Below are 26,155 nucleotides of genomic sequence, written 5' to 3' on the forward strand. Positions count from 1 at the left end.
GGGCAGGGGAGGATGGGAAGCGGTGCAACCGGGCAGGGGGAGGGCAGGTTGGAGGGTGGTTTAGGCCCAGGAGGGGGCAGGGACGGCAGCAGAGGTTGCCGCTGAATCCTATCCCCCCCCCTCCTGAGCCTTGGGGCTATACATGGGTCTCCCTGATTCTTCACCAGCTAAATATCTGGTGCAGCTCCAAGCAGACCCATTTGGGGCTGCCGGTGCTATACAAGGGGTACGGGAACCAATGTTCCCTTACCCTGAGAAGAACCATGACTGCTTCTCTGACCCCACAGGATACAGCAGAGTCCATTTCTATGCCGCTGTACCACAAGCATAGGATTGGGCCCTATCACAGGAAGGGGAGGAGAATGCAGTGAAAGGAAGGTTGCTAGCCACCGACTGATTCAAGCCACCAAAGGATTTTCCAAAACATTTCAAGAGGGCCAAGCCAATATGTCCTCCCCATTTTGCAGGGGTTAGTGACTATCGGAAGGCCCAAAACGTAGCAGCACATCACTTAATTAACGTCACTCTGATAGAGAGGGTCTGGGCAAAAGGGGCAGTTGCTGGGAATACAACTGCAGCAAGGGATGGGCCACAAAAGAAGCCTTCATTTTGCTCTGGAGACCCAGAATGGCTCCAAGAGGGACAGGGAGGGGCTGCTTGCATGCTGCGGTGAGGCTCCCTGCAAACTTAGTGCTTTGCATCCCCTCTAGCTATGCCACTGGTGGCAAACAAACCCACAAAGTGCACCAGTCCTCCTCCCAGATGCCACCTGCCTCTTCCCAACCTTCCCAAATGTGCCCAAAATGTTTCATCAGAGAGATTTCAGTCCATTTTAATTAATGACATTTTAATTAATGAATGACTTTTTAATTAATGACATGACAGCATCTATCATGACAGCCTGGCCTGATGCTGTGTCTTTAAATGGGGCTTAATCTACAGAGAACAGATGGTGCCTTTCATAACAAAATAAGCCTTACTGCAGATTAAGATGCTGTTAAATGCACAGGAGCCGAGGTCTGTAAATAAGTTGACAATCCTAACCGTTTCTATAATTTTTCTCTTAGCTTTGAATAGTAAAAACATGAAGATTCATCCCTTATTTTTAAACCCCTTTCTCTGGAAAAGTAAAACTCTTTACTCTGCTTTCATCTGCATAACATGTCTGGTATTTCCTAGAATCTACCCACAATGTACTGTTTGAGCATTCATAAATTTTCCCTATATTCTGGTACCAGCCATGCCTTCACAGCAGCTCCTCTCACTTATTTAATGACCTTAAAACAGACCTAACTGTTTGCTCATCAGCTTTTACTTGGCGGATTTGAAAAAAAAAAGTGACAACCTATCCAAGATCAAAATGAAAAATTATATGCTTTCAGTTTGATGAGAGAAATAACAATCCATTTTATGCATTCACTTCAATTCTGGCTTTTGCTGGTATTTTTTATCACAAAGCTCTTTCATTGAGAGGGCCATTTTTGTAACTTTGGGGGTCACTTTAGTCAGCAGCCCTGGGTTGGGCTGTGTATTGAAAATGTGTATTGAAAATGGGCCCTTAACTCCTGGTACTGCTATCGGTATAAGGCAGCTTCGTATTTGATTATTCTTCTGCAGAGGGCAGAACAAAACAACTTTAAGGTTCATATGAATAAATGATCTTCTCTTGCTAACTGGGGTCAAGGGCACCACTTAAGTGCTCCTTAAAGATCTCATTTTGCTTTGTAAACTGCTTTGTATACTGTAAAAAAAAAATTGTGAAAAGCAATCTAAAAATGTAAAATCTCTGTAATTCCCAGGTTCTTGGGTAGATCCTGAACTGCAGACTGTAACCAGCCCAGCATAGGCTGTGATGAAATATAACAATACAAAGGAAAAAAGAATGGAAAAATAACAATAATAGAAAATAACAAAATAACAAAGACTGGCAAATAGGAATTGAAAGGCTGTGGCAGAAAAAGACCAGAGTAATCCCAGTGGTGACTGGCACCCTCGGTGCAATTCCAAACCATCTTGAAAAGCACCTTAACAGCATGGGGGCCACAGAAATTACTATCCACCAACTGCAAAAAGCAACTTTACTGGGAACAGCTTACACCCTGTGATGATATTTCTAACAGCAAAACAGGATAAAATTCAGGCTTCCCAGGTCCATGGGAAATTCTCGATATCTGGATCAAACAAACCAGTCAATAATACCTGCCTGACTGTGTGAAAATCTCATAATAATAATAAAAACACGGACAGTGCCAGGTATGCCATAAATATCCTGCTTCCAACAACATCGCGCTTTGATTATCTGTTTACCTGGTTACGTGTCGAGACTACAGAATTGTTCAGAAGATAAGGGCAAGGTTGCTGAAGCAGCAAGAGAGCTGTCCAGTCAAAGAGCCAGAACTGGTGCTGGGCAGATGGAAATGTTGTACCAGCAAGCTCCCAGAAGCAATGGAACGCTTGTATGACTGCTTTAGTTGCCATTTCCCTCCCTGAAGCAGCAGCGAGTTCTTGATCCTGGACTCACATGGGGCTCACTAATTCCTCCCCCCAAATAGAGATGGAAGGCTATGTGCTGCCAGATACGTACTATGCCTTCTGATCTGGACTGTGGTCACAGCTGTTGTCACCTCTGGCAGGAGCCCCAGGGGGTCCCAGGCATGATTATGGAGGGCCTGGAACCGTGATGTGTGCAACCAGCCAAAATACCGTACCTAAGGTCCCCAAGCTCTGCAGTCTCCCTGGGCAGGATGTATTCTAAGTAGAAATCTCAGGGTGTCCATCAGAATATGCCGACTATCCCAGTACTGTACATGCTGGAGCCAGTAGCGACATCCTCCTTCTACTCCAAGGATGTCTCATATAGTTCTGGATCTGGGCATGGGCTGATTTTGATCACACAGTAAACAGAGAGGGAAGTGAACCACAAGACCCTCTGCAAAGTGAATGGAAAACGCTGCAGCTGCCTCATCTCTTTGCTGCATCATGATATTTAAAGGGGTCACACAGATCTCTGGGTTGCAACCTGGCTACTCTAATGTTGAGATGCAAGGTTGAATTTTAAATTAACCAGAACTTTTATGAAGTTCTGAAAAGGGAGCTATCCCTCCCAGTGGGCTCAGAAGTCTATTAATTATCTGGAATCGTTAGGGTTACGTCATGCATGCAAAACACTTTATTGTTTTTAAATTAAAGAGCCGGTCTTCATGAGATATGACATGGACTTTGATTTCAGAACTATTGTTATCATCTTTGAATTTTGATTTAAAAGTCTAAAGCACTCCAGAATTAGCATGGGTGTTCAAGAGACTATGAAAACTGCTGAAAGGTAGCATTTAAATGTTATGATGCAGGTTACATTTAGCCAATACTTAATTTCTGAAAAGATCAATTGGAGTTTGACACCTGCCTAAAAACCATTCCCTCCTCCTTTGTGTAAGAAGGAGGTCCAAGGAGTTTTCTCCTTCTTTTGAAAGTAGCACATTCCCACTACAAGAATAATGGTGGTGGCAAGGCTTTAGGAAGTGGAGGAGATTTTAATGAAGACCATATTAGGGCTTCTGAAGTCAAAAGATGGGATGTCTGTGTGAACAGCTGCCACTGAGACTAAGAACTCCAGGATCCTAGAATAAGGATATCACTATTCTGCCTAGTATCCTGGCAATGTTGGCTTCAGGTCTGAGGGTGCCTTTGGGCACAATGCCCCCAACTGGGCCCCCATCCCTGAGTGGGTTCACCTTCTTCTTTCTGCTGTCAAGTCTATCCATTTGCATGTTCATTCCCTATGGGCCCAAACTGACCAGACACAGAGGCAAAATAAGACTATTGCTCCTTTACTCCTGTTGCAGCTCAGTTGCTCAGAAAGGGTAAGTGAACAGGCACCAACACAGTGGTGTAGATAGGGGGCAGGGAATACCATGCCTTGTGGGGGGTGCCAACGCTCACCTCTAATGGTGGATTCTGAGGCAGCCAAGAAGAGTTCTGAGGTGCAGGGAGACTGCATGTGGCTGCCCTGTGTCTCAAAATGTCTTAGAAGGCCTCCTGAAGGCCTCCAAAAGGCACTTTCAGTTTTTGTGAAAACCAGACGTGCTTTTCTAAGGCCTTCTGAGGGTAGTCCAAAGCTCAGGAAGACCATGTGTGCCTCAGAAGTCCTCTTGGAGGCCTTAGAAAGGCACTTCCAGATTTTGCAAAATCAACGGCAAGGAGGACTAGCAAAGCTTAGGGGCTCGGGGGAGTCAGCAGTATGCCCCATGCTGGGATATATGTGAGCTTTGGCATGTACCCTATGATATGAGCCCTGCACCCCAACATATACCAAAGGTGGGTGAAGATGTTTAAAGGAATCCCCTTGTATTATTTATCAGATGCCATACCTTGTCTAACCCACTCGTTTCCATGCAGCTTATGCCTTAATATATAGCAGCATTTGTGAGATCCTGAGACCAGCTCCTGCCATTTAATAATCATTGTCACATTTTCATCTTCAGGGGAACTGGAAGGTCGTTCAAACAATGAGATCAGGGCTGTGTTGAAAGTAATTGCCTGAACCTGGGAGGAAGGGAATTAATTTTTTTAAGCAACACTTTTAAATTTTTTTCACCATTCTCAACATTTCAAAGCAACCCATTACCTAAGGTGATAACCTGAATATCATACAAAAGCCAGTCTTTTGTTAGAAATTCATAACTTGCAGGCATTTAAACTCCAGGGCCACTGCTATGGCTATTTTTGTTAATGAGGCTGCAGGGATTTGCTTAGGAGAGGACAATGGAAACAATTTAAATATGTATAGCTTGGCAATATGTATAACTTGGCAAGAGTATGAAAATGTCAGCGAGGAGGGTAACCCAATCTAAAAACAAATGAAGGAGCAAAGCCTAGGACAGCTTAAAGTAGTTCTGTGGCTCAAGAGTATGAATGAGTAATGAGAGCAATTGAGATGAATTGACTTTTATCTGAACGGGAAAAGAAAATCTCCGAACTGGACTTCTGCAGCTCTCCCCCCATTAAGCATATGATGAAGCTACCATGTCACTCTAATCTGGGGCATTATGCAGGCAATCAGGTGTTCTACCAGTGTACCCAGGACCCCAGATACACAGTACATCAAGGGAGCATTCTGAAAACTGGGAGAATGGAGAGGACCAGATTCTTGAAGCACCTCACTATAGATCTTCATGGTGGTGAAGGAAGATTCCCCCAAGAGCCTCCTGCCCTGAGAAAGCAGCTCAGTTGTCCTCCCCAGAGCCAGTTGCAGCTTAGGAGGATTCCTGCCAAGTGCTGGAGCCACAGAGGCATTTTAATCCTTCTGGAGCAAATCGCTGCAGAATAGCATGTGGCCCTTTCAATATCTAAGCAGGCTTTCACCAGGATGGTCAAGCTTCACTCGCACCTTTCTCTGCAGCCCCACTTCAACCTACACTGGGCTCCAGATCAGTACAGGTTCAGAGCAACACATGGAGCTACCTGCTTTCCAGTAAGTCTGGTGTCCACGTGGAGCTATCCATGGAACTGACCACTTGTTGTCTGATCTATAAACCAACTGGGCCTGGACAGAAGGACCCAGTGATAAGTAGGCTGGAATAGCCCAGACTTGTCCAGTGAGCTTTGTGGTTGGGTGAGGATTTGAATTTGAGTGTCCCTATATCCTATTCTGACATTCTAGTCAGTGTCCCATACTGGCTTTGAACATCATTCAATTTGTTTGGTATATAATTTTAACCACAGAGGATTCTCAGTCTAGTTCCCTTGAGATACATGGGGCTGCCCTTGGAAAGCTTCTGACCATTAAAATTTGTCCAAAATGCCACCAAGAGAACAGCTTGAACAGGATGGAGGGAACACCCAAGTTCACTCCTTTTTGATCTGCATTGTTTATTATTTTCCAGGCTCAGTTTAAGATGTTTATTCTTTAAAGTCCTAAATTGTTTAGGACTTGGGTACCGCAAAGATCACTTTCTCTCATGGGACTTCAATAGACTCCATTCAACATCTGAGCTTTCTATCCCACCACCAACTAACAGCTCAAGCCTATGCACGTCTACTCAGAAGTAAGCCCCATAAGATTCAATGGAGCTTACTCCCAGGAAAGTGTGGATAGGATTGGGCTGTAAGTTGGTCATGAGCAGCAGGGTCTTTATGGTTGTAGTGTCAGTAGCATAGTGGTAGCTACAGTAAAACATCTATATCATCTCATTATCATATTCCTTCTAATGCTAAGTGAAGACTCAGCTCTTTAAAAAGGTTTTCAGTGAATGATCAATTGATTCAATTAATTTATTATTCTGTGTTAATATTGGATTGTATCCCTCATCTATTAGCAACTTTGAGTTTTATAGACAGTGGAACAAGAGCAGCATAGAATTTAGAAAAAAATAATTTCATTTGCAAAATTATTGCTTAAGGCTAGATAGTAAGTAGTATTTTGTGTCATACTTGCCTGCCCACAGACATCCCCCAGTGTCAGAATGGCTTCATTCCCATCATGAGGGTTGCACCAGTAGTCCATGCATATCACTGTTCCCTGCAGACCTTGCAGTTTGTACTGGCAAGACAACCCTTGCTTGGAATTTAGCTCAGCAAAATAGATCTCCTTGCTTGTAAATGCAACAGCTACCTGTGTTTAAACAAAGACAGGTATTGTGGGGAGGGGAAAAAAAAAAAACACTTCTCCAACCCTTCCATCCTGAGCCTCCAAGGATGTCTCCGGCTCTCTTAAAAGATTTGCTCCCATAAGTTCCTTTATCCCTCCAAATTCCTTATGGAACCGCTACTTAACATTCTCTCTTTCCTTCTTTCTCAAAATTCTATTTTTCCAGTAAGACTTAGAACAGTTATTCTCCCCGATTCCCTTGCCAATTAAAACAAAGCTTGAATATGCATAGCTGCATCTAATCTCAACCATCTCTTGTTTCTCTCACCTCTCTTTCCCCTCCCTTTCCCTACCACATTTAGACTGTAAGCTCCTTGAGGCAGGGCCCTCTCTTTTGCCATGTGCACAAGGCTATTCTGGTCCTTGTCATTTTCCTTCATATTCCATTTTTCTGCAATTCGCTGCACTCAAAGCAGCACATGAGCCAAACATTTTGTAGAAAGGAATCCATGATTATTTTGTCTGTCCAGAGTCTACTGCCATCAGTTTCACCAGATGACCCCAATTATTATGAGAAAGGAAGACAATTCTGTTTTCACATTCTGCACACAACGCATAATTCTATAAACCTCCACCCTTCCCTTCTTAGTCAGCACATCTACGAGCACATCTCATACACACCTTGTTAACATTTGGTAGTGCAATCAGAGAGGTCACCCAGAGGTCTTTTGGCTTGGCAGCTTCGGTCGTGATCTGAAGAGTCCTTTGTAACTTTAAACTCTCTCCCCAGATGCCAATCAATCCACTCCTACTCACAGTCAGGTAACTGGAGAGGCTTTTCAAAAATGTCATATTTTGAACAGCATCTTTATGAATCAGTGGGAGAAGTCGGAGGTCTTTCCACCGGGGAGTGACCGATAGTTTGGTGCGTTCATCTCTCTCATATAGCTCGAGAAGCACAAAGGAGGTCAGTTTGTCCCAGTCAATGAGGTCATCCCGTGTCAAACTGATCTTATCAAACAGCTCACCATATTCATCTTTGGTTCCCCTCCTCACCACAGCAGACATTTTGTCCACAAACTCTTCTCTAGTCAGACCTGTGTTACCATATAATTCTGGAAACTTGAAAGAAAGAAAAACGAGAAGGTAAAAGTTGGCAGATCTGTTCAGATTTAATGAACTTGTTCATCACTCATGTGACTTATATAGTTGGCAACCTTCAGTCTCGAAAGACTATGGTATCGCGCTCTGAATGGTGGTTCTGGAACAGCGTCTAGTGTGGCTGAAAAGGCCAATTCGGGAGTGACAATCCCTTCCACACTGGGAGCAAGTGCAGTCTGTCCCTGGTCTGTCTCCCAGGCTATGGGCCTTCCTTCTTTGCCTCTTTGCCTCAGTCTGTTGGCCAAGTGTCTCTTCAAACTGGGAAAGGCCATGCTGCACAGCCTGCCTCCAAGCAGGCCACTCAGAGGCCAGGGTTTCCCACCTGTTGAGGTCCACTCCTAAGGCCTTCAGATCCCTCTTGCAGTTAATAATAATATAATAATAATAATATACAGTATTTATATACCGCCTTTCTTGGTCTTTATTCAAGACTTTATTCAAGGCGGTTTACATAGGCAGGCTTATTAAATCCACGCAGGGATTTTTACAAATTGAAAGAAGGTTCTTTCTTTCAAGAACCACTACATTCAAGGTGTTACACTCCGATCTGGTTTAACATTCTGGCCTCCATCCTCCCACGCTCCGAGCAGATGGAACAGCTCAGCTGCAGCTTGCCAGCTGCTTCAAGGTCGCAGGGTGCCGGTGGCCTCGAACTGGCGACCTTGTGGATGTTAATCTTCAGGCAATGGAGGCTCTACCCTCTAGACCAGACCTCCTGCCCAAGATGTCCTTGTATCGCAGCTGTAGTCTACCTGTAGGGCGCTTTCCCTGCACGAGTTCTCCATAGAGGAGATCCTTTGGGATCTGGCCATCATCCATCATGTGACTTACCAGCCAACTATTCTGACAGGGCAGTGTGCTGCAGTGGTTAGCAGGCCCAGCTCAAGCCAATTTCTTCCCTTCTACCCATTTATCCCTCTGTGCACAAAGCACACCATGATCAAGAGACACCCCACCCTCCTTATTGGGGTGGGGATGAATAGAAGCCCCACCCACCCGGCTTCTATTCATCCCACCCTCCTTATTGGAGCACAGTATATTGGCTCCTCTTGCTAACTACTCCTACTGATTCTCCTTGCCTGGCCATTCCTGCCACCAATGCTGATCTACAGTGGCACTGTACTTCTGCAACTCTCCAATTGGCTGCTTCTGCCGCAGGCCACCTATTGGGAACAGGAAGTGGAGCAGACATCTGAAGCATAATGTCATGATTACTTTATGAAAAATCAGTTTTAATTAATTTTCACGTAAAAAAATCCCATTAGACTCTCAACACTATCTGTCTCACTGTTCCACAGAGCACGTTAATGAAACAATATTTGAAAATGTAAATGACGCTCCATTTGCCACTTAAATTCTATTGCAGTTTTTTTTTTCTTTTAATATAGAGGGTGAACAGAAATCTGTACAGCAACAGGGTGTTTTTAACGCTTCAGGTTTTTTTTAAATTCAGTTTGACAGACTTGTTTTTGAAAACACAGAACAGCCAAAATTCAATTCAGGGTTGCTGTCCACAGAGCGCCATCAGTATTGTGATTCTTTGAGAGTTATGGTTTTCAACCCTTCTGAAAACCAAGCATCAGAATAAAACCAAGCATTGCTGAATAAAAAATTATTTTTTTTAACTGTCCCAAATAATGTATCTAAACCCAAAGCAGGCCCAAGAGCCTAGAGCAAGGGGGAGTTCATAGGCTAGCAGTAGGTATCAGAGGCCGCTGTAGAAAAAAGTGACTTGAATCTAAAGAAGGCAGGCTTCCTGGATCTGTTGAAATATCTTCCTCAACACAAGTACAGTGAACCATTGATTTACAGCTCAATCCTACGTGCTTAAGCTATCAGTAGAACATGAGTTCCACTGGTAGGGTAGCAGCTGCTAAAAAGCAGCCAGAATGTGTCTTTGGCATCATACTGAGTGGTGTGTTGCCAAGGTGAACTACGGGAAGGCCAGAATCTTCCTGCACATATCACCAGTGACCTGCCAAGGAAGGCAATATAGTGGGGAGGACGGAACATGGGCAGGGAGGTGTGAAACTGGGCAGGGAGAGGAATGGGGGCTGGAAGGTTGCGGTAGGGGGGGTGTCTAGCAGTGATGGTGCATGCTGGATCCCATCCCGTCTGGCAACAACCTCCCCATTCACTTTCTCTTCTTGGACTTGTGCTAGCAAAATTGCTAATGTAGTTCCTGGGAGGCCCATAGAGGAACAGGAGGCTAATGCAGGGGTAAAGGGATTTAAATCCTCTTTCAACTCTGAAGCCTCCTGATCCCTGCACTTAATACAGCACACCTGTTTTTAGCATGGATGCACCAGTGGGGGGGGGGGGGAGGATAGGATTGCTCTGTAAATGGACTTATGGGGAGGTAGAGGTATTTGTTAATGCTAAACGTTCATTAAGTCTGAATGCATTGAAGTCAATGGAGATGTGTACGTGCAAAACGTGTATGATTAGTCTTTAATGAAGCAGAAAATGTCTGTTGTTTCCAAAATCAAGTTTCGTTAAATTGAAGTTTTGCAGAACTAAAAATGGGGCGGTAGCGAAGGTTCTGGGTGCAATCCAATCTCCAGGTTGGACAGGGAGAGACCCCTGCCCAGTGGTGTCACTAGGGTTTGGGTCACCCAGAGTGGGAGGCCAGAGTGTCACCCCCCCAGATGAACTTCCTCCTATGCAGAGGGCGGGGCAATGCCCAAGGCGGTGGGCATGGTGATGTACCTTCACCCTATATAACTTTTGATAGAATAGAGTTATTTCAATTTCTTTCATTGCATTCTGCATGAAATTATACATCATATGACATATAAAATGATGGTATTGTTCAAAAATGCCAAGAATTTATAAAAATGTTATAGGGGTCATCCCCCTGTGCACATCAACTGATGCAGCCCGCACCCCCCCCCACAACCCTTAGTGATGCCACTGCCTGAAATCCTACAGAGCTCCTGCCAGTCTGTGTAGACAACACTGAGTTGGACAGTCTGACTGAGAGCGCAATCTTGAGCTCCGCGCACTGGCTTACCACCAGCATGCACTGTTGCAAATGTGCCATAAAGGCTAGCACCAGGATGACGCCTGGCCTCTACCGCTCAGTGGTCGCATGAACCGCCGAGCAGCAGAGAGGAAAGCAGAGTCACAGGGGGGAGGTGGGGAGGAGGCATTCCGGGGAGGCGGGCAGAGGGCAGGGAGGAGGCATGACGGGGAGGTGGGATGTGGGGAGAGAGTGGGGAGAGGCGTGCCGGGGGAGCGGGGAGGGAGGGAGGCAGGACGAGTGGACCAACGCCACCCGACACGAAGGCTTTTACCTCACCATCCAACTTTTGGTTGGCAGTGAATCGAGTAGCCCCATTGCAGGACAATCCTCTTACCCGGGGGAAGGGAACAAAGGTCCCCATCTCCTAAGGTGCTGCCGATGGCTGCCTTGGGCGCACAGGATGTGGCAGCCATTTTCAGTGCCGCCACAGCCGCACACCCCGGGCAGCTCAGGATTGTTCTGTGAGTCTACAACAATGCAATAGGTTTATACGGAGAACCCAACAAATCCCTCATATACCCCATCCTATCTGCCTGGCTAGCGAAATAGATATTTTTAAAAATTATAATAATAATAATAATAATTATTATTATTATTATTATTATTATTAACAGTATTTCTATACCGCTTTTCAACTAAAAGTTCACAAAGCGGTTTACAGAGAAAAATCAAATAACTAAATGGCTCCCTGTCCCAAAAGGGCTCACAATCTAAAAAGATGCAAAAGAACACCAGCAGACAGTCACTAGAAAAGACACTGCTGGGGTCAGGTGGGCTAGTTACTCTCCCCCTGCTATAAAGAGGAGCACCCACTTGAAAGTGTGCTCTTACCCAGTTAGCAGGGGTTAATTAAAAATTAAACCGAGTCAGATATCAGGATGAAAACACCAATTAAAACAAGCATCTAGAAGGCCTGGGAAAATAGAAAGGCTTCAACTGGTACTGAAGGGACAACAAGGTCAGGACCAAGCAAGTCTCCCTGTGGAGAAAATTCCTAAGACAGGGCACCAACACTGAAAACGCCCTGTCTTGGGTGATCACCTGCCTTGTTTCCAAAGACAGAAGGGCCTGCAGAACAGCCTTTGAGGAAGATCTCGGTATTCAGGCAGGTTCGTGTGGTGTTACCCCTTTTGAGTTATTTGTAAGATAAAGTGGGAAAGATGTTTTAGAAGTAAACAAATAGAAGGGAGAGAGAGAAAATCCCCCTTGCAAACACAGTAAGTCAACCCTTGCCCCTTTGGATTCCGACCAGGAGCTTCTACTTTTTCTTCCACTCCTCCCAAAACATCAGAGAGAATTTGACATACAGATACAGAGAGATCTGAGAGTTTTTCCTCCCTTTGTTATCAGTGCTTTTGAAATGTTCAGCTATGCTCTGTGAGCTTTTCAAAGGGCCTGTGTACAATTTTGTACTATCCACCTGTCTAAGGCCTCCCAGCAGACAGGTTCGGTAGAATCTGTCATGCATTTTTCAAGCAATACAAGCCCCATTATTCAACCGAGTCCAAACAAGAGTCCACCCCACTCCATGTTCATAGCTTACTCTTGCATGTCTTCAAGTCTGAAGCTTAGTTTCAACATGACATGGGTACACTGAAGAAAACTTTACCATATGATCAATGGCTCATTTAAATTTGGTCACTGGCATTTACATGTGGAGGTTAGATATTTGGCCTGGGTATATGCCTTACTGACTTGTTTGGGATCAGGACCCAGATTAAAGACATTAGCTATGTCTGCCTGTCATCAGAGGTCAGTATGTGTGTGGGTTTTTTATTTTTACATTGTCATTTGATTCCATAGTGCAATTCCCTAGTCTTCAGTCTTTTCCATTCCCTTGTGCTTTGTTAGTGATTCGTAGCTTTAGCTCTAGTGACAATTAGTTTAGATCAGGAGTGTCAAACATAAGCCCACAGGCCAGATATGACCCACAGAAGTTCTTTATCCAGCTTGCATAAAAATTGGGCTTTCCCATATCTTGAAAATATGGTCAAGATTTGCAAATGACATTTTCTCTTCTGTCATTTGATGCTAATAAGTTTCTACATGAGAACAAAGTGCTTATTTCTGACCACGCCATCCTCTGCTTAATGAAAGCACTTTTTGCTTAATGATGTCACTTCCAGCCCTCGGCTGGCACCATAAATGCTATTTGAAAAAAAAATATGAAACGATTTTAACACCCCTGGTTTAGATAGTAGTTAGGCAATGTGAAGCTTGCAAAGGAGGCCAAGCTCAGTGGAAGAGCAGTTGTTTTGCATGCAGCAAACCCCCAGTTCAGTCCTTGGCGGCTCTATGTAGCGTCTGGAAAGACCAGTTTGGAATCCTAGAAGACTGCTACCAGCCAGTGTGTATAATTCCGAACTAGATGGATCAATGTGATCTGACTCAGATTGAGGCACTTCATACGCCTATATCTCTGTTTTAATTGGGAGCCCAGTCCTATCTCCCACCAACCCAGACCATGCAATGTCACTGAGAGTGTGGTGCATTGTATGGGGGTTGGGCCCAGGAGAGGTGAGTTGTTGGCAACCTTCAGTCTCGAAAGACTATGGTATCGCGCTCTGACAGGTGGTTCTGGAACAGTGTCTATTGTGGCTGAAAAGGCCGATTCGGGAGTGACAATCCCTTCCACACTGGGAGCAAGTGCAGTCTGTCCCTGGTCTGTCTCCCTGGCTATGGGCCTTCCTTCTTTGCCTCTTAGCCTCAGACTGTTGGCCAAGTGTCTCTTCAAACTGGGAGAGGCCATGCTGCACAGCCTGCCTCCAAGCGGGCCGCTCAGAGATGAATAAACATATTTTTCACTTACTTCTCTATAGGCTGCTTGGTCTTACTTCTCTATAGGCTGCCTCAGACCTATGCCAGATCTTTAGTGAGCTTAAGGCTGCAATCCTATCCACACTTTCCTGGGAGTAAGTCCCACTGGACACAATAGGACTTCTCTTCTAGGTTGACATGCATAGGATTGTGCCCTGCATCTGGGGAGATTCCTGGGAGCAGTTCCAAGCCAGGAAGGAAGGGATAGGATCTTGGCATGTGTGGCTACTGCCAAGATCCTCCTGCTCCTGCTCCTGAACCACCCTTGGCCTAGCCTGCTCTACAGTCTTCCCCCAAATCAACCCCATTGACTTACCTGCAAGGAGGGGGGAATAGAAGACATTCAGTGGCCTGCTGTTGCCCATGCACGGCCTGTGTACATTTGCCCACCACCAGTCTGGGACTTACACACGCAAATTGTGAGATCTGTCAATATAAGCCCCAGATAAGGGTAGCCATCTATCTGATATTTGGCAGATCCGATCCCTAAGAGCAGCGATTTTCAACCTTTTTAGTCTCGTGGCACACTGACAAGGTACTAAAATTGTCAAGGCACACCATCAGTTTTTTGACAATTGACAAGACATGCCATGCTGTTGGTGGGGGGCTCACATTCCCCATGGCCCTACTAACAAATGACCCTCCCCCAAACTCCCACAGCGCACCTGCAGACCATTAATGGAAATTAATTAATGATATAATTGGTGAAATTATTGTGATGTTAAGGAATTAAAACAAATTTTTGAGCAACGTTTTTTTAAAATATTAATGGAATGCCATTTTTTTTATAAAAGCACTTGCACACCCCTAGAGCAGATAAGAAATGCCATTGATACCATATATTATTGTTTAGAATATTTATATACCACTTTGCAACAAAGAAAAAAGGGTTATCAAAGTAGTCTACTTATCACAGGAATGAGAAGATGGTTCCCTATGCCAAAGGGCTTCACAATCTGGAAAAAAAATACATAAGAGAAATGCCAGCAACCAACATTAGGAGGGAATACTCTGCTGGGATATATAGGGACAGTGGCACCCTTCCTGCTAAAGATAAAGGAGCCACCTTTCAAAAGTTAAGAAATTGAAGCGATCCTTGTTGTTTTATATTTCTAGGACACTTCCTCTGCAATCTTGGCATCACTCCAACTGCCTCTTTCCAATTTCTTGAGTGCTTGGTTGTCTCATAGAGCTCTTAAATCCACCCATTGTCTCCCTCACCTCTGGGGTATGGTTTAGGCTGCAATCCTATACACACTTTCCCTGGAGTAAGCCCCACTGAACACAATGGGGCTTGCTTCTGAGTAGACATGCCCAGGATCGTACTGTTACTTATTGACAAAATATATTTGTGGTTCTATAAAGTCAGCCTAGGAAAGGCCCCCAGTCCTTAAATATCCCTGCTTCTAATCAATCCAGCACATACAAAGATAACCCCTTCAACTGAAAGCAGGAAATACTCCTTATACCATGATGCCTCCCCTGGGCTTCCATCTGCAGATTTGCACATTTACATACAAATGTAATACTAATCTTAGAACTAATATAGAGTAGCTTCTCTCACTGAAATTTTTTTAGAATCCTGATTAATGAGACAGGTCTCTTCTGGGAACTGCCTTGCATTTAAACCATTTTTCCCACTCTAGCAAAATAACTAAGAAGGCTGCAGGTAAAGAGGGTTTCCTTAAAACAGGGGGCACTGGCTATTCTCAAGACAATTAAACTCATTTAATATACAGCGCTGCAATATGGGGGAATGAAATTGTGATGGAGCCCATAGCTACAAAACCATGCATGATTTGTGCAACCAGAGCTGATCCAAAACGTCCTGGAGCCTAAGGGAGGATGCCAAGCGATGCCTGCTCTTCTCTGGTGACAGGTCAGCCTCTGCTCCTCCCACAACCTGAACTGGAAAAAAAAAGGGAGGGCAGAGCAGAAGAGAAAGTGCTGGAGTGCTGTTTGTGATGGCCATAAAGCAGCTACCACTGCCGGAACACTTTTGGCAGCAGTAGAGCAGTGGCATAGCTAAGAGGGGTACATTGCCCCAGGTGCCATGCCCGGAGGGGGTGTCAACCCACACCCGCAAGGGGGGACCAGAGGCAAAAAAAGTGGCCTTCTGAGGCCTGGGGAGGCTTCCCCACAGCTCAGACCACATCCCAGATTCTGGGGGGGGGGTTGTTAAACAAGCTGGGAGATTTTAAATTTGACACAGGGGGTTTTAAAAATTTGTGTGCCTCCAGGTACCAGGTGGCTTAGCTACACCACTGCAGTAGAGCCCAATATAGGATTGGGCTGTTAGTCAATCTAGCAAGAAGTGACAGAGTTAGAGAACTGATTGTATCACTTCAGAGCACAATCCTATGCATGTCTACTTGGAAGTAAGCCCCACTGAGTCCAATGGGACTTACTCCCTTGCAGTTGCATATAGGATTGAAGCCTCAGACTGCAGGGGGAGTATCCTATTTTTTAATCCTTGCCTACATTAAAAAAAACAAAAACCTTCCTTCAAACCGGGAATGAGCTAGACCAGAAGTCTTGGCCTAAGGCACAATTTTACTTGCAGGGAGTCATGTTTATGTAGAAGAGCATTCAACCTAGTGACTTTATCTTTGAACAGCCTCAGGATTCTCCCTTGTTCTGCAGCCCCCCATTACTTAGAATGAGGTGGCAGAACTTTAGTTTGTACTGCTTCAGATTACAGGTGGGAGACTATGTTTCACCATGAAATAAACTTGAGAGAGAAAAGTTAAGGGAAGCTCTCTCTGTGACATGTTAGTTTTCCACATGCTGGGAAATATTTTTATGGGGGGGGCATTCAAAAATATGACAGAGATTGGCATCAGGGGGTTAGCTAGCTGGGGCACTGGCTGATGTCCACACCCATCAGAGAGCCCATGCACACTGGCTGAGCTGGCCCCTGGACACTCAGGACCAGTGACAGTGGTAGTGTGCTGTATTGGAATCGCGGAAGATCTGGCAAGGAGGTAGATGTGGTGTCAGCAGTGGCCCTTTTAAGGGTAAGGCCTGGGCATCCAGCAGAGTGTGCTGCACAGCTGCAGCCACTTGAAGGCAATAGGGCCCTCAGGGATATAAGGAGCACCTGAGGCAGGAAGGGTGTGTGGGTTGTAAGAGGAGGGCAGGTTGGAGCCTCTGGAGGTAGAGGAGATTGACTGACTTGGCTTATGGACTTTGGAATCTGACCTTGGACTGTGACTTGGCATATTGACTTTTGGACTTTGACTTGGGTACCCTGACTGATTTGACTGACTTACCTGGAGCCTGACCTCGGACTGTAACTTGGCTTATTGGCTCTGGACTCTGATTTGGCAACTCTCATTGATTGGACTGGTTTACTTGGAATCTGTGGACTGGAACTGAACTCTGGCTTTTGCTTGCTGCACTGGTGAGCTTCACAAGGGAAACTAATCAGCCTTAAGAGGACATGAGGCCCAATGGATTGGGATTTGACAGAACATGTGCAACATGCCATGAGGAGGTAAGGGGGGATGCCAGTGGGGCACACTGAGTGTTTTGTCCCAGGGCCCCCAAGAAACCTGTGACAAACTCCACACCAACAGTCTGACTCCAGAACTCTACAAACTGGCATAATATGTAGGTCAGCTGGAACTCCATTTCTGAAACCTTTGGTATGAATCTAGAAATAAAATTTCTTTAGGTGTCATAAAGGGTCAAGTTGACATTTCAGTTGACGTGTTTGAAGGCTCAGCATTGAAAACAACTGCTCCAAGGCAGAAAAACTTGCTTGCTGAACAGGAAAGGCGTTTGAGTCCCTGCAGGGCATCAAGCACATATCTATCAAGAGACCAGCAGGAGGTTTGAGCAGGTGTTCAGCCATGTTTGTTTCTCTGCATGAGCCACATGTAGGTTCCTGTGCATAGTTATTAAAGGCTCAAGAAGATGTGGGAAGCAGAGGCGGAGATAGCCTGTATCCCTAGTTGATAGATTTCAGTGGCTTGAATCCGGACCAGAAAGGTGTGGCTCCTTTGCAAGGGGAAGAGTGTACCATTTCTTTCCTAAGCTGAAATTGGAAAGGATTGCAAATGTATGGTAAGTCAGGCCTCTGAAAAAACATTCTGCTCCTGGTCCCCCTCTTCTGCCCTTGCTAGCTGTGACTGTCACCAAGCTGTGAACTGCTTTTGCATCCACCCACGCCCAATCAGTAAGAGCTTTTTATCCAGCCAATTGACTACTACACTCAGAAGTCATAGAATTTGTCTGCCTAAGAATGATCATTCTCAAGATGTGCCCATGCTGGGACTTCACAGTCGTACAGATAAAGCAATTGATGGAATAAGCAAACCTCAGTCATGCAGTGAGAAGGAAGGAGATCACAAGCTGTTTTTACTGTAACGACGTGGAGGAGAAATCCAGGCAGGAACAGTATCAAAATGGCTTTCTTAGGACCAATTACGAAATCACAAAGCTCTGAGGCCCTTTTCGAGTTTTGCAGCTTACTTTCTCAAGCTAAAATGGTTTCAAAGAAAAAGAGGGAGAAAAAAATGGAGGGCATGGCAGAAGCCCCATCTGTAATATGTCATGGCCTTAACATGGTGATTTCAGGAGCTCTTTACAGACTAATTTGAACCTAGTGTCCAACAGAAAAGATCACAGCATGAACCAATGACTTCTGGGACAAAGAGGCAATGGTTAGTCTTCCCTTGAAAATATATATGCCATCTAAGATATAAATTGTGGCAAAATTGGGTCCCCTCCGGGGGAGAAAAGTGAGATAGAAATACAGCATAGCAAACAAACAAATTGCTTCAAGCCTGAACACAGCTGCACAACACAATATACAGCAACTCATTGATGGACCAATCCTATGGTCTTCTTGCAGAGTGTGTGCTCTGCCGGCGTGTGCTGTCACAAAAGTGCCATAAAGCATTTTGCAGCAGCATGCAGGTAGGAAAGCCAGAAACTTGATGCCAACGCAGAGAGCTACACCCATTGGATCAGGTAAACCTCGTGGAGGAAGGGTGGGGGAGGGGAGGGGTGTAGAAGGGTAAGGGAGGGTGGCAATGGGGGAAGGTGTAGGTGAATTGCACCATATCATATCCCCCTTCCTCAGCCTGATCTGCCAACATGGATCAACTCAGACTTGTGCCAGCTATATCTAATTGACCCATTGCGGCTGCTGGGGCTTTCCCTGGGGTAAAGGGACAAATGTTCCCTTAATCCAACATGACCTCCAGCAGCTTAAATTCCCCCTTAAGATGCAGTAGAGCCAGCACCAGCACCACTGCATCAGCACAAGGGAGTTTGGGGTAGGACTGGGCTGGGGACTATCAAGTACCCAAAAGAGAAAAGTTAGAACATGGCTACTGTATTCAGAGGCCAGGGAGGCTGGGAAAATGCCAAGGCTAGATTGCACCTACCAAAGAGAAACATCTAAGAATTTTCAAGGGAAGCCAAACAATTTTCTATAAAGCCAGCAACATTCTCAGAAGGGTCTCTGCACACCCAGGCTTGGGAATGAAATTCCAAAAAAGTGAAATTCATTGACATTTCTTTACATCCCTTGTAGAGTGGACAGAGAGAAGTTCTTCTCCGTTCTTCACAACACCAGAACCAGTGGACATTGTCTAAAACTTACTGTGGGAGAGTTAGAACAGACAAAAGCAAACATTTCTTTACCAGGCACATAATTAACCCATTTCTGCCCAGCCCATATTTGATCCCTGTTGCATATATTCAATGCAGGGCAGGAAAGGCTCACAGTCCAATTCTGTGCATGCTTTCTCAGAAGTAAGATCCATTATATTCAATGAGGCTTGCTCCTAGGTAAGTGTGGATAGGATTGCAGCCATAAAGCCCAATCCTGTGGTCGGCAGCACAGCTCCGTGCTGCCGGCCAGTTACAAACGTGCCATAAGGCACGTTTGCAGGGCTCACTGCCGGGCTCCCACTGGTGCTAGCCCAGCAGTCTCCCAGACCGCCAGGCTGCAGAATAGGAGGCGTGAACAGGGGCGTGGGGAAGGTGTTCCAGGGAGGGGGAAGGCCGGCAGGGGTGGGCGGGAGGCATGCCGGGGGGGGGGTGGGCGGGAGGAGGATCTGCGGTGCTGAGCTCTGCAGGATCCAGGATGCTCATGCAGGGCTGCGCGCCCTACACGGGTGCCTTTACTCTACCGCCAACCTTTTGGTCGGTAGTAAAGTGAGTAGCCCCATTGCAGGGCTGCTTACCTTACTCGGGGGAATGGGACAAACGTCCCCTTCTCCTGAGGAGCCTCCCACGGTAGCGCGGTATGTGCAGGATTCGGCGGCAGCCCTATTCGCTGCCGCCGAGCCTGGGTGCTCCAGGCAGTTCAGGATTGGGCTGTTAAACTGTTTAACTGTCATAGGATGTAATGATGACACCTTGGACAGGTTTCTGGAAGAGAAGTTCATCACAAGTTACAAGCCATGATAACTATATGAAATCTCCAAATTGTAGATGTAGCCTATCTATGAATGCCGGATCCAAGGTAGTGGCAGTGTGGTACTGATACCTTGTTGTCTAGAGCAGGGGTCTCCAAACTCCGGCCCGGGGGCCAGATGCAGCCCGCAGCAAGCCTCTTTCCGGCCCGCAGCCAACCTCTTGTCTCCTGAAAGCCTCTGACCCACTCAACTGAACATGACCAAAACTGTGCTCTGATTAAGTCTGGAGGGTGTTCTGAGGGCCGGAGAGGTTGAATGAATGAGCCCATTCATTCATTTATTCACTCATCTAAGTTCCATCTCTACTTTATTTAAATTTTATATTTAAATTTTTTTTCCGGCCCTCCACACCACACCAGATATTTGATGTGGCCCTCTGGCCAAAAAGTTTGGAGACCCCTGGTCTAGAGTGCTCCATGAAGTATCTGGTGGGCCACTGTGAGAAAGGTGGACTAGATGAGCCCCTAATTTGATTTATGAGAGCTCTTATGTTCTTATTCCTAATCATGGTATCCAACTCCTTACATAATATCCACAGTCTTTCTTTTTGGAAAACTCTTATAGGTCAGAAATTAGAATCCAGATGGCTCCCATAAGAAACTCCCATAAGTTAAATTTAAACTCTGTTCAAAAGAGACCACCAGCTTTAATTGAAAAGCTTTGCACAAACTCTGAAGCACCAATTCTCAGCTTCGCCAGGAAACACAACAAACAAAATCCAACGAAGCACCACTGGTTTAGAAATAGACTAAAATATACATTTTATAGAAACTGCCATAGTTTACTGATATGATTGATGGCAACCATTTTGTGAACATGAATCCAGTTGACTACCTGTCAGCTGCCCACTGAGTTGAATCTTTATTGAATTGTCTCACCTTCCATGTTTATTATTGGTAATGTATCTGATGAACCAGGTATTTTCAAATGGATGTTTTGTGACTTCATAGTAGAGTATTTCATTTGTTAATGACTCCGTAAGCACCAGGGCCTTGTATAACAGAAAAAATGCTCCCAGCTTGAGACCTAACACACAACACTGCATGTGTTTACTCAGAAATCCCACTGTGCTCAAGGAGATTTGTTCATATGCATCCTAAATAAGTATTTCCAGTAATAATTGTCACTGGTGTTTGTTTTCCATTTTAGGTTACGGTCCATGTGGGTCAATCTTCTTTCTGTTTTTTTTTTTCTCTTCCCAAGATCCCAGTATGACCTACCTCTTCTTCCCAATAAGTAAAAGGACTGGGTCAGGATAGGAGCATGTTAAGAATTTTCCCTTGGTGTCTACCCCCTCTCCCACTTCTTGCTGAATTGAAAAGAAAAGCCTACTGATAGATCTCACCCAAGAGTCCCCCAAATTCTGGAGTAGAACCTGATTTAGAAGGAGCAGATGTGATCTTCCTGCTGGTCAATGTACAACCACCAGATTTCACTCATTTCCCAGTATTGCTGAGAATGAGAGAGAAGAAGAAAACACATTTTATAACTTGCAGGAGGCAGCTGTGCTGCCTGGCCAGTCACAGCAAAAACAACACTGTCTGAAATCCTTGTAGCACCTTAGAGACTAACCCATTTGTCCTGGCATACACTTTCATGGACTAGAGCCCTCTTCACCAGATGCAAGTAGTTAGTACATAATTAGTACCAGCAAATGGATAAAGATGACTGTCCTTTTTACTGACCAAAAACCTGAACAGGAAAAAAAAATCCAGCAGGTGCAGCTACTCCCAGTTAGTACTTGCAATCCTTAGGTAGGAGTGTGGGCAGATCCACTAGGGTCGTGTTTCTCAAACTGTGGGTCAGGACCCACTAGGTGGGTTGCGAGACAATTTCAGGTGGGTCCCCATTCATTTAATATTTTATTTTTAATATATTAGACTTGATGCTACCATGGTATGTGACTGCATTTGGGGAAATGTCACAGACTGTACTTTTAACAAGCTACTATGTAAATTCTTTTTACAATTATAGTAAATGGGACTTGCTCCTGGGAAAGTGTGGGTAGGATTGCACCCTAGGATTGTTAAAAAATTTTCCTGCTTGATGGTGTCTCTTCCAGTCATGACATCACTTCCGGTGGGTCCTGACAAGATTCTTATCCTAAAAAGTGGGTCCTGGTGCTAAATGTGTGAGAACCACTGATATACTGTATTAGACTTGATGGTACATGACTGCATTTGAGGAAATGTTACACATCTGTACTTTTAACAGGCTACTATATATATATATATACACACACATTTAAAAATGATAGTCAATGGGGTTTTCTCCTGGGTAAGTGTGGATAGGATGGCAGTCTTTGGGATGTTTGGGAATTTTTTTGTGGGGGGGGGAGGGAATAAGATCAGCAACTGCTTGGGAGGGTAGCCATGACATCACTTCCAGGTCAATTACATCACTTCTGGTAGGTCCTGACATATTTTTCATTCTAAAAAATGGGTCTCGGTGCTAAAAAGTTTGAGAACCACTGCACTAGGAAATTGGTACTTGCATCCCAGTAGACCTGGCAGGGGAGACTTTCAGAGGAAGATCAAATATGTTAAATAAATATATTAACAATATGAAAACCTGTTGAAGGAGTCACAAAAAGGGACTGTCTGACTACAGCGTTCTCCCACACATACTTTTCAGCAACAATTACCAACATTTTTCTTTGGCAGGGCTCCTATACTTTTAAAGCTACATGCCAAACAGAATACCAGTACATAACGTTTCTCCCATCACTCCATCTCACTGTTGGGAACAGTTTTGATGCTTTGCTAGTCATGCCGCACAGGGACCCTGGTGGAAATAATAAGCTGGCAACCCTAACTCCTACTCTGTATAAGTGCTGGCAGTCCAGAATAAGCGGTTTCTTGGGCCAATGACTGTTCTGAGACTGTAATCAGCTGACATTAGTAAATGTACATTCTCTCTCCACTTTTTTTCCCCCACAGAAAAAGTTAACTGTTACAGGAGTACTTGAATGACCATTCTTTGGGTGTTATGAAACTGATCTATCAGTGAGGACAACTAACACTTGGCTTGCTGTAATGAAACACAGAAACCAGGTCTCTCCTTTGATTGCATTTGTTCCCTCGCTGTTCAACTTCTTTTCAAAAAGCACGTTAATTGTGTGACCTGAAGACAAACTGGACCGGGAAGGAATCATTGTCTCTGTGACCCCTGTTTGCCTAGTGGACCTTGTGTAAAGTCATGCACATTGGGGCAAAAAATCAAAACTTCACATAGAGGCTAATGGGTTCTGAGCTGTCTGTGACAGATCAGGAGAGAGATCTTGGGGTCGTGGTGGACAGGTCGATGAAAGTGTCGACCCAATGTTCGGCGGCAGTGAAGAAGGCCAATTCTATGCTTGGGATCATTAGGAAGGGTACTGAGAACAAAACGGCTAATATTATAATACTGTTGTACAAATTGATGGTAAAGCCACACCTGGAGTATTGTGTCCAGTTCTGGTCGCCGCATCTCAAAAAAGACATAGTGGAAATGGAAAAGGTGCAAAAGAGAGCGACTAAGATGATTACGGGGCTGGGGCACCTTCCTTACGAGGAAAGGCTATGGCGTTTGGGCTTCTTCAGCCTAGAAAAGAGGCGCCTGAGGGGGGACACGATTGAGACATACAAAATTATGCAGAGGATGGACAGAGTGGATAGGGAGATGCTCTTTACACTCTCACATAACACCAGAACCATGGGACATCCACTAAAATTGAGTGTTGGGCGGGTTAGGACAGACAAAAGAAAATATTTCTTTACTCAGCGTGTGGTTGGTCTGTGGAACTCCTTGCCGCAGGATGTGGTGCTGGCATCTAGCCTAGACGCCTTTAAAAGAGGATTGGACAAGTTTCTGGAGGAAAAATCCATTACGGGGTACAAGCCATGACATGTATGCGCAACCTCCTGATTTTAGAGATGGGTTATGTCAGAATGCCAGATGCAAGGGAGGGCACCAGGATGAGGTCTCTTGTTATCTGGTGTCCTCCCTGGGGCATTTGGTGGGCCGCTGTGAGATACAGGAAGCTGGACTAGATGGGCCTATGGCCTGATCCAGTGGGGCTGTTCTTAGTTCTTATGTTTAAAAAAAAAAGGATGCAAGTTACATCCCTATCATTTCCTGCCAAGATACAGTATTATATATACGGACACTGTCAGTTCCCATTAGCAGAAGGAACATGGAGGGGGGGAGGGCAGCTTGTCAAAGGGAAGCTATTGTAATCGCAATCACCTCAATTAGAGCCTGTTTAAACCACAGGCCTGACATGCTGCAGTAATTAAAGATCAAACGCTCATCGTGTCTTGATTTTGCTAATGCTCTCTCTGCCCCTGACTGAAGTGTGAAGGTCTTGCAGTACTACCTCTGTAATGTGACTACAGACAGGGCCAGGTCAAAGGAAATATGGGCCTCCTCCCCTCCCTGTTCTTTTGCACCTCCAAGAACGCTGCATCTTGCCAATGATACTCTAATGAAAGAAACACAGGTCTATGACAAGCAGAGTTACCCAATATGGGCACTTATCACCCAACCGCACATAACTTACATTCAGTAGTGGCTCTTGATCATTTGTTTCTTGCATGGTATCAAAGTATCAGACACCACATAGAAGACCATTGGGATTGACCACAGCTTTTTGATATAGTGTAGGTTTTGCATGTAGAAAGTTAACATAAAAACATAAGAAAAGCCCTGCTGGATCAGGTCAATTTGGTGTGCGCATAGCACAGGCCCTTCTCTGTGGTGGCCCCTGCATGAGGAAACCCTTTCCACGGAAGATTCGTAAAGCCCCTTCTCTTCCAGTCTTTAAGATGCTGTTAAAATAAAAATTTATTTTGTCTGTTCTTCAAGCTGTAGATGATTGTTGGACATTTCTGCTACAGCTATGATTTAAAAAAAACTCTGGATTTTTTTGGACTGTTTTATGCTTAATATCTGCTAAGAATCTTGAGACTGCTTTATGTGAGAAAGTTGGGATATAAATGGAAAATAAAAATAATTAAATAAGGTTCCATATTAGCTCTTTGAACATTTATGGAATGTATTAACAGCAGCCAAAATTTTTATGGCTAAATATTGAAGCTAGAAAACCCTGCCAACATTGAAAGAATGCTTGGCTAAGATCTAGAAGTTGGCTGAAACAGCAAAATTAGCTAGCCTGAATGGAGAGAACATTGTGAATCTTTTTTTAAAAAGGTGGTCCCCTCTTATCAGTTTTAGGAAACTGTGATATTTATTGTGGTTTTGTTATGATCTAAAAAGGTTATTGCTTTGCATATGGTATTTTATTTTATCACCTTATTATATTTGTGTATAGAGTAGTAGTTGGCAACCTTCAGTCTCGAAAGACTATGGTATCGCACTCTGAAAGGTGGTTCTGGAACAGCGTCTAGTGTGGCTGAAAAGGCCAATCCGGGAGTGACAATCCCTTCCACACTGGGAGCAAGTGCAGTCTGTCCCTGGTCTGTCTCCCTGGCTATGGGCCTTCCTTCTTTGCCTCTTTGCCTCAGTCTATTGGCCAAGTGTCTCTTCAAACTGGGAAAGGCCATGCTGCACAGCCTGCCTCATATGCTATAGAATAGTAGAGTAGAGTATATGCTGCTGTGTATAGAGTATAGTTTTTTTTTTTATATGTGAGAAGTATTAGTTAAATTTATTAATGTAAGATTAGGAAGGCTATTAGTTGTAGGTACAAGTCGTAGGTACAAGTGGGCCCTCATTATATGCAGATTCGGAACACGCGGATTTGACTCAACACAGGACCCTTACACTGCGTCTGGAGTGTGCCACCTTATCTCCTGGACATGACTGGAAGTAACTTCTGATCTAGGAGGTGTTGAGAGGTGCAGGGAGGCCATGCACAGCCTCCCCACATCTCAGAAAACCTCTGAGAGGCACTTCCAGTTGTTGTTGTTGTTGTTGTTTGAACCCCTCTGAGATGTGGAGAGGCCTGCCTGGTTTCCTTGTGCCACAGGTGTTGGTGGCCTCTGAGAGGTCCTTTCAATTTTTGTAAGAACCAGAAGTGCCTCTTGGAGGCTTCCAACAAGTCTTCTGAGGTGCAAGGAGGCTGGCTGCAGCCTTCCCATGCCTCAGAACAACTCTGGACACAACTGGAAGACACTTGTGGTTGTGTTGAGA

The 26,155-nt window shown here is 44.9% G+C and overlaps 1 protein-coding gene across 1 annotated transcript in view; it reads right to left on the minus strand.

Moving 5' to 3' along the window:
• Positions 1 to 26,155, minus strand: part of WDR49 (WD repeat domain 49) — a 125,970-nt gene that overhangs the window by 96,369 nt on the left and 3,446 nt on the right. The window contains exons 2-4 of the mRNA XM_066621546.1: positions 7,268 to 7,708; positions 6,434 to 6,610; positions 4,368 to 4,542 (exon numbers count right to left, since the gene is read on the minus strand). Of these exons, the coding sequence (XP_066477643.1) occupies positions 4,368 to 4,542; positions 6,434 to 6,610; positions 7,268 to 7,708 (793 nt within the window). The remainder of the gene's footprint in view (positions 1 to 4,367; positions 4,543 to 6,433; positions 6,611 to 7,267; positions 7,709 to 26,155) is intronic.

Source organism: Tiliqua scincoides, chromosome 3 (genome assembly GCF_035046505.1).
Source record: "Tiliqua scincoides isolate rTilSci1 chromosome 3, rTilSci1.hap2, whole genome shotgun sequence".
In the NCBI taxonomy this organism is placed as follows: Eukaryota; Metazoa; Chordata; class Lepidosauria; order Squamata; family Scincidae; genus Tiliqua; species Tiliqua scincoides.